This window comes from Stegostoma tigrinum, chromosome 40, assembly GCF_030684315.1.
Source record: "Stegostoma tigrinum isolate sSteTig4 chromosome 40, sSteTig4.hap1, whole genome shotgun sequence".
NCBI classification, from domain to species: Eukaryota; Metazoa; Chordata; class Chondrichthyes; order Orectolobiformes; family Stegostomatidae; genus Stegostoma; species Stegostoma tigrinum.
In genome coordinates this window covers 17,424,665-17,433,874 of record NC_081393.1, presented here as the reverse complement: position 1 = coordinate 17,433,874, position 9,210 = coordinate 17,424,665, and the positions used below count along the sequence as shown (strand labels likewise).

The window sequence follows — 9,210 nt, the reverse complement described above, 5'->3', positions numbered from 1 at the left end:
GCAACTTGGGACAACTCTGTGATGCTCTAGGCGCTATAGGAATGTAAGTTGTTGTTGTTTAGGGCAGGAAGCACCCAGATGGGGAATTGAGTGGAAGTCTGTTTATGATTGTTAATTATAAATAAAAGTAGTTATAGGTTGGGAATAATGCTGGAAGCCCACAGCTTGCTGTTCCTTATTGGGGAGGATAGTGATGGGAAGACATTCCTGGGTCTCGCCTCCGGGAGGGACCAGCAACGTTGCTATGGGTAACCGTTACCACGACGATCACGTTCAGCCACGCCCCCGATCACAAGACCGACGGGACCAACGTCACGTGTGCGGAGGCGGCCAATTGGCTTTCACGGCGTCACAAAGGCCGGTCCGGCGATGGGGTCGTAGACCCGCCCACCGGCCGGCGGATGACCAACCGGACAATCCATCTGCCAGTGTCTCCCGCCCCCCCCGGCCTGTGATTGACCGCACTTGCGGGGCGCGCACGGCGGTTGGTGAAGCGGCCCATCCATCAGGGTGTAAGCCCCGCCCTCGCACCGGCATCCGCTGTTGGGGGGGGGGGGGGTTGAAGATTGTGGAGCCCGGCCCCGCCCGCACGGAACAAGATGGCGTCGTATTTCGAGGAGCACGGCTGTGAGGGCGCCGAGTCCGGGGAGCAGGAGGGGCAGGACGGCCTGCTGCTGCTCGCCAGGTAACGGGGGGGGGGGGGGGGGGTCACTGGTGGGGGCGGTGCAGGGGGTTGGGGTGTGTGGGGGGGATGGGGGTCAGCGAAGCTGAATAGGCAGGGGCTGTGTTACCTGGAACATCGGAGGCTGAGGGGGTGGCCTTATAGAGGTTTATAACACCATGAGGGGCATGGATAGGGGTGAATATGAAGGTCTTTTCCCCAGGGTAGGGGGAGCCCAAAACTAGAGGGGCATAGGTTTAAGGTGAGAGGGGAAAGGGAGCTGAGGGGTAACACTTTCACACAGAGGGTGGTGCGTGTGTGGAATGAGCTGCCAGAGGAAGGGGTGGGGGCTGGTACAGGGACAACATTTAAAGGGCATCTGGAATAGGAAGGGTTTAGAGGGATTGAGGCCAAATGCTGGCAAATGGGACTGGATTAATGTAGGATATCTGGTTGGCATGATTCTGTGCTGTACATCTCTACCACCATGACTCTAAGCCCCAACACTGTTGAATTCAGTATTGAGTCCGGATGGCCACAGGGTCCCCAAGAGGAAAATGAAATGCTGTTCTTCAAGCAAAAGTCAGGTTACAACATGTGGGAGATCTATGGGCTACGGGGAGAGTGCAGAGAAGTGGGGTTGAAATGCCTATCAGCCATGATTTAAATGGCGGAGTGGGCTTGATGGGCCGAATGGCCTTACTTCCACACCTTGGTCTTATGAAGAATCTTGTGCCTCAAAGTTCAGTTCAGCTTTAACAAGAATGACTGTGACTGGAATAATGGTTTTTGTAATGGGCACTGATATTGATTTGTTGCGATAATAAGGCTGACTGCATGGATACCTGAAATGAATGGGTTGCCTTTTGAGGAAAAGATGGACAGGCTGGTCTCGTTTCCACTGGATTTTTCAAGAGAGCGAGGGGGTGGCTTGACGAACATCTTATCATATCTGGAATAATCTTGACATAGTAAACGTTTCCTTGTGTTATTTGGTCTTGGGGGCAAGGTTTAAATTTAGGAGTCATTTCAAGACCAAGGAGGAGAGATTTTTTTTTTGCTTGAGTTGTGAGATTTTAGAACACTGCCTTGGGAGGCTGGGGTCATTGTTTCATTTTGTTAAGAAAAACAGAGGTGGATAGGTTTTTGTTAGGGATTCAAGGATTATTAGGAAGTTAAATTGGAATGTGGAGTTTGAAGCAAATAGGTCAGCCCTGTTAATGAATGACAGAGTAGGCCCCAGGGTCTGAATGGTATGTTTTCTCCTTTTATCATACAGTGAAGATTAAAAGAATGAATTAAATGTGCTTCATGTTAACATACATGTCCTACTTTTGTATTGTTTGCAGGTCTCTGCTGGCAGGGATCGATCTCGACCTCGGGCAAGTGGATTTCTCTGACTGGGATCACCGATTGCCACCTGCTGCTAAAAAGGAGATTGTGCAGAATCTCCCGACAGTTCCTGTGACCGCTGCACAAGCAGGTAGAACTTTCAGGGGCAGGGTTGGTGCTGTCTGAGTCCACAGTTCAGGATTGTTGAGTCGCCGAGCGCTGTTGGTGCCGTGTAATTGGTGTCATAAGCAATATAGATCAGCAGGTTCGAGGTTTAATCCTTAAATCCTTGTGCCACGCTGACTTTATGGGCCCAAATTGAGGCTGTTCAGCCCTTTAAGTCCATGATGCATCTCCGTAACATTAATCCAATCATTCCATTCCCCCTGTGGCCCTGCATGCTTATTTCCCTCAAGTGTCTGTCTGATTTCCTTCTGATGAATCTTCTCCACTTCCTTCCTTGCAGAGAGCGTGTTCCAGCTCGATGCAGGGAAAAGAATTCCTCTCTGAATTTCTTGATCCCTCGCACAAACATAACCTGGAACCTCCTCCCTAACTGCACTGTGCCCCTACAGCACACAAACTGAAGGTACCTCAGCACCACAGTTTCAAAGACACGTGGGAAATAAAAACCGGGTTAGATTGTCCATGAATGAATCTCAAACAGCATTCGTAGAAACGCTGAAGATAAGAGCAGGAGGCGGGGTCATTCGGCCCTTCGAGCCTGCTCTGCCATTTATCAGATGCCATCTGATCTGCTGACTCTTTCCACAACTTACCGTATTTGGGTAAAATCAAGTGGTATGGAACTGTCATAGGGCTGCGGGTCAAGGCACAGAATTATTGTGAGCCTTGTTAGAGTGAAGACTGTTATGTTTTCTGTTCAGACAAAGGTGCTAAGTGTCCGGTCTGCTTACTGGAGTTTGAGGAAGAGGAGATGGTGAAGAAAATGCCATGTGAACATTTCTTCCACTCTGGTTGTCTCGTGCCCTGGCTGGGAAAGGTATGTCAATGCCTGTCTTACACCTCAAGTTGTTTCAGCTGAGTTTGACCGTTTGAGCTTCCCTTTCCTGTGGCTGTGACTGTCGGATCTCTGGCCGTAATCTCCGCGCTCCTTCGCTATCCGGTTTAGGATGGCCCGAACCTTTCTCGGTGGCTAGGTTTCTGTGAAAGTCTCCACCGCTCATTGGCTCATCTCTCTGGCTGAAACCGCATTCTATCGAACCTTGGCCAATGATGCTCACGTCCCACAAATTTTTAAAAAAAGTTCTTCACCTGAGGAGTTCCTGATGCGGCCTCCTCTAAATCAGGGAAACCAAACAGAGATTTGGAGACTGCTTTGTGGACCACATCCCAGTCGCGAATCACTTCAACTCCCCCTCCCATTCCTCAGACGTCATGTCCATCATGGGCCTCCTGCAGTGCCACAATGATGCCACCCGAAGGTTGCAGGAACAGCAACTCATATTCCGCTTGGGAACCCTGCAGCCCAATGGTATCAATGTGGACTTCACCAGCTTCAAAATCTCCCCTTTCCCCACCGCATCCCAAAACCAGCCCAGCTCGTCCCCGCCTCCTTGACCTGTCATCTTTTCTCCCACTTGCCCACTTCTCACTGACCAATCCCCACTTCCACTTCCTACCTACTAGCCTCATCCCCATCTCCTTGACCTGTCCATTCTTCCACCCACCCACCCCACCCTCCAAACTGACCAAACTCCCATCCCAACTTTACTGGCTTCATCCCCACCTCCTTGACCAGTCCGTCTTCTCTTCACCTATCTGCTGCTCTATCCATCTTCCATCATTGCTTCCCCCCCCCCTGCCATTTATGAAGAAGGGTCCCGACCCGAAACGTCAACTTTCCTGCTGCTCTGATGCTGCTTGGCCCGCTGTGTTCATCCAGCTCCACACCTTGTTATCTCAAGTTCTTCACCTATTGTTTTATCTTGTTCTGGTCCCTGCTGTTACCTTATCCGATTTGCGGCTGGGGCTGAGATTGCGAATGTAGCAGATATTCGAGCTTCTCTGTCAGTGCAGGTGATGGCAGCTCTCCATCTGCGTTGCTCAGTGGCGATCACGTCTCCGGTTCTGCCCTTCCAGACAAATTCGTGTCCGTTGTGCAGGCTCGAGTTACCCACTGATAATCCAGAATACGAGGAATACAAGCAAGACAAGGTAAGGCACCTCTTGCCCGACACACTCCTCCGAGCGATGGCAAGCTTTCACTGTGTGATGTGTTTACTCCTTCCGGTGTGGGTACGCGCTTCATCGTGAGGATGTTCTAAATGCGACATCACGGTTGAAGTCCTTTTTTCTGAGTTCTGTTAGCTGAGTTGTCATGTTTGTCTCTAAGTGTGTGGAAAGTCAGCAATGCAGCCCTTCCAACTGCTTTGTAACATCCAAAGGTGCAGAAAACCTCCTGGAAGGAGTCTATACTGCCTCTTCAGAAATGACTGAAGCCCTGAAATGGTTTGATGGATATAATGGGGGCCAGTAGCATAGTGGTAGTGCAGTCACTCAGAAATTGCTGTGGAAGGGAAGAAGTGCTAATGGTTTGGGGACATGGTTCAAATGCCATTGCGGTAGCTAATAGAATTTAAATTCAATACATTGGGAAAAACCAATCTCAGTAACGCTGACCATCAGTTTCTTCTTAAAAAATTCACCAAGTTGCTTAGAGAAAGTAATCAGCTGTGCAACGTGACTCCAGACCGAGAGCAGTGTGGGTGATTCTTAACTAGCAAGACCCCCACCCCCAGGTTGAAAGGCAGTTTGGGATGGGCAACAGTAGTTGGCTTTGCCCTCATTGCCTGTGAGGACTTTTTGAAAATTGTCTTTGGGGTTCACCGTGCGGGAGGATGACCGCTTTGCTTCCTGAGTCAGCTCACCTGTGTGTTTGCGTCCCACCCACACCTCCTGGCAGAGATCCCAGCAAAGGAATTGTCCTCACTACAAGTTAGCCAGCTGTTTCTGCTGGTGAGTGTCCAAATGGCTGAGGGGCTGGTACCCCTGACTCTCCATTCCCAGTTTGGTTTGAAGAAGGCCTTTCGGCACATTGTTTCCCTGCTATCCCTCCTTCGGGGACAATTCGCCGACTGCCCATCCTCCACCCGCACTCGCTCACGCGCTCTCTCTCCCCCCCCCTCTCTCTCTCTCTTTTCCCTGGATACTACTACTCCTCTTTTTGAAACTGTTCTAAAACGTAAGAAGACAGAAATGACACAGACAACGCCACCCATCATGTCTTCCTGCTAATAAAACATCCACCAAGCATAAGCCCATGTTCTAGTGCTTGTTCCATATCCATGGAGGTGATGGGCTTTCTGTTGCTTTCAAGATATTAGATAAATGAGTTGAGAGTTTTGACTTGACTGCCCTTTTAGGCAACGAGTTGCTCCTGTAACCCTTCTGCCAAACACTTCAAATCAATGTCCCCCTAGTCAGTGGCCCATCTGCTAAGAGATACCTCACACCTCAATCACCTCTCCCCTCCGCTGCCTCCATTCCAAGCACAGTAAGCCCAGCCTTTCTGACCTTTCCAGAAAAGCAGCAGTTTTCCGGCCTTGGCAGTATCCCAGCGATATTTTAGCCTTCAGTTGAGGAAGCAGCTTTTCTCATGTGTACTGCACTGTGCTGAACAAAGGTGACCCACATTTTTGATCACAACACGTTCTTGGAGGCTATGCCAAGGACGTTTAATAGCCGTATGCGTTGTCATCATTTCAAGTTATTCACAGGAACTTCAAGTAGGGAATATGGCTGGGATCCTGCTGCCACAAAATGAAAGATGCGTAATTCCCCAGTGTATTCCGCAGGTTAATCCCTCTTTGTTCACTCGGAGGTGGGTTAAAAGGGATTGGTATTGCGTGGAGGCTGTAAGCTCCAGTAGGAGGGTTCATAGCCCCCTGGGTGCGATGGTTTTGTTTTTTGTCACTGATATTAGTTGTTTTACTGTTAAAGCTTTGGAGAGCGAGCATCATGTGCTACTAGGCTGTGCCAAGTTCCTCATTCCCCATCTACAGTGTGCCATTACACATGCAGAAATATTTAAAAGATCACGCTGTTTGATCTCCTTGCAGAATCCACTGCTGGCAGAGTCTGTGTAATAAGAATTTTGTTGCATGCTGTGAAATGTCACTTCCGTTCTATTTCTGCAGGAGAGAAGAAAACAGAAGGAACACCGCCTGGAATATCTGCATGGTGCCATGTACACATGACCACCAGCAAGTGGTCCTTTATTGAGCATTTGATGTGTTTCTCCTACATTCTGCTGGTTTCCCTTTAGGCTCCTGGAGCTTCTGAAGAAACTTGTCGTTATGGACCCTGCTTTCACCCACAGCTCCTTTCCCATCGAAACAAGAGCAGAGCCAGGAGCAAGTGCAATGCTTTGAGTCTTGGAAAATGGAAAGCTCCTGTCTTAGTGATCTTTGTGCTCTGTGGGGTATTGTTACCGATCCGTCAATGGCTTTTCTTTACAAACTCCGTTCCATTTGAAAATCTTACTCCCGAATTGGACACAATGCGTGAAATATTAAGTGTTTGTACAACAGAATCTCGACACTAAAATGCTCATGTTAAGGCCCACTGTACATCTCAGTGAAGTAGTGTGTTTTGCTCCTGACTTACAGCAGTGTGGTTTGAAACCCTTTTGAATTTAAATTGTATTCATAATGCATTTCCCGCTTTACCACTGCAGGTTCTTGGTATTCCTCTTCCTGGGCTGGTCTCTTAAGATCTCTTCCTGGGGTTGTGTGCCCTGGAAAAGTGCGTTGTTGTCAGTGGGGTCAATTAGTGGGTGTTAACACGTAGCAGCTTGAATTTGCTGCGTGCCATTAACGTGGGTAAGGATTCCCCGTCACTGCACAGACAGGAGAATGTTTACAATGGACTGGCGAGACTGAAGAGCCCCACCGCTAGTCGTGTAGACAGAAAGTCACAAGAAATGCATCTTTGTGTCTGTTTGACTAGCCTTCTAGACCTTTTGAGTCATTTAAATCACTTGTTCTATGCAAAATCTACTCTTGTCATTGTAAATGTGTGTGCTACTTTAATGTGACTCAAGAATATTGAATATTGCACTGAAATTTTGTTTTATTACTTTATGAACATGCTTTCTGCTGGAATTCGATTGTCTAACCAAGTGTTGGGCGTTTGTCTTTTTATAGAGAAGGAGAAACTTTTTTTTTACTGCAGTGGGTGAACAGAACAGCTTTGTGTGTACAGTTTAAAATCTGCCTGAGAGTATTTTCCACGAACGGCTGTTCCTGCCCACTTTGAAAAGTACCGAGGCAGTGTGCCTAGCCAAATTCTTGCCAGTACCAGGAATCTGAAAGCAAAACGGGGTGTTATTAATATCTGCCTTACTCCATGAGTCAGCTTCCTCTGCTGTCTGGGCTAGAGAATTCCCAAGGCTCACCGTCTTCTAAGAGAAGGAATTTCTTTTCATCTCAGTCCTAAATGACCTTAAAACTCCTTGGTTCCAGTTTGCTCACAGGGCAAAACAGCCTGTCCACATCTACGCTGTGTAAGAATTCTGTAAATTACCTGCCAAAAGTGGGCCGTAGTTAGGATCTGAGTACTGTACAGGGACATGGACAAGGAAGGCTGTGTCCACTGCTGACCTTAACAGATTTTGAAGGTAAAACCCAAAAGAACCATGGATGCTGTAAATCAGGAAAAGAACAGCTAACATTTTTGGAACCAGTGACTCTCCCTTGCATTTTGAAGATGATTTGACTCCAGCAAGAGCATTTTTGGCGCATCTACTTGGAATGACCTCAACTTACTTTCATGTGTTTGTCCATCTGTCTGATTACAGGGTCTTCACCTCCACTGCTTTCTGCGAATAGGGTCCTCTCTCGGTCACTGGGTGGAGCAAAAATTGCTTTTGCTTGGGGTAGTGTTTGCATTATCGTGGTGAGCCCTCACAAATCCAGGCTGTGGTTGTGATCTTTCTTGTCTAATGTACTCTCAAGGTTCTGCTAGCCCCCTGCTCTGTCCCCCATCCCCACTGTCCTGGGCAAAGCATCAGTAAGTGCCCACTGGCATAGGAGAAAATAGTGGTTTTGGGCGGGGGAGTTTAATTAAAGATCTGACAGCACTGTTTTTCTGTTGAAATTCGACTTTACCTGATGCGAGATTAAGTTGTGCGCTGCATAATGTTTTCATACACTTCCACCTGCAAATAAAACATGAACCTGGATTGTCTTGAGCTGTATCGCTGTTTTCTTCTGGTGTGCTCCTGTTAGTGGAACCTCAGCTATGTTGTCTGGTGCTGTGGATAATGTGTGCTGGCTCTCCCTACCATTATCTGCGTTCCTTTAGTTCTGTAGGGGAAATGGATTTTGGAACCTAAGTAAAGATCTTTTTCGAGTCTGCTTGATGGAACTAATCTAACTGTCATCCTTGCCAGTTGAGGACACTTGGAGGTATCAGTAACTGTGAAGGGTGAGAGTACAGGGAGTTCCTAGATTTGGTCTGTAATCTTGTAGAAATCGAGCTGATTTCAGTTAAGAATCATTGGCTTCCTTCCAGTGAAGGGATTCTTTCAGCCCATTGAGTCATCACTGACCCTCTGAAGGATATCCCACCCAGATCCAAACCCCTACCATATACATGTAACCCTGCATTCGCCATGGCTAACCCACCTAGCCTACCCATCCCTGGGCACAATGGGACAATCTAGCATAGCCAATCCACCCCAACCTGCACACGTTTGGACTGAGGGAGGAAACCCCACACAGTCACAGGGAGAATGTACAAACTGCACGTAGACAGTTGCTGGAGGCTGGAATCGAACCTGGGTCCCCGGTGCTGTGAGGCAGCAGTGCTAGCCACTGAGCCACTGTGGTGGTGTTGGGTTTGGGGGGTGGGGGACTCTTTTTTTTTTTCTGAAGAAGGGTCTAGACCCAAAACATCAGCTTTCCTGCTCCTCTGATGCTGCTTGGCCTGCTGTGTTCATCCAGCTATAGATCTCATTATCTCAGATTCTCCAGCATCGGCAGTTCCTACTATCTCTTCTCATCTGTATGTCCTTGTTTGCTATGATCTGGCTGTACTGCTCACAAAGCAAAACTCCTCACAATACTGAGGGACGTGTGACTAAAATAAATCAACTCAAGTTCACCTTATTCCACCCCAACTATTTGGACATTTGGAGAGGTGACGGCCTAGTGGTATCGTTGCTAGACTGTTAATCCAGAGGACCAGGGTCT

At 48.2% G+C, this 9,210-nt stretch overlaps 1 protein-coding gene across 3 annotated transcripts; it reads left to right on the top strand.

Moving 5' to 3' along the window:
- The first annotated feature begins 385 nt into the window (after positions 1-385).
- Positions 386-8,203, top strand: rnf181 (ring finger protein 181). Of its 3 annotated transcripts, none has more exons than XM_048523209.2 (5): positions 386-685; positions 2,011-2,144; positions 2,881-2,996; positions 4,034-4,171; positions 6,154-8,203. In XM_048523209.2, exons 1-5 carry the CDS (start codon positions 600-602, stop codon positions 6,211-6,213), a joined length of 534 nt encoding a protein of 177 aa, XP_048379166.1. In that variant the 5' UTR covers positions 386-599; the 3' UTR covers positions 6,214-8,203. The 3 variants fall into 3 exon arrangements, with proteins under 3 accessions (XP_048379166.1, XP_059497101.1, XP_048379167.1); XM_048523210.2 differs by having other exon boundaries at positions 397-685; positions 4,097-4,171; XM_059641118.1 differs by lacking the exon at positions 4,034-4,171 and having other exon boundaries at positions 388-685.
- The last annotated feature ends 1,007 nt before the right edge of the window (positions 8,204-9,210 follow it).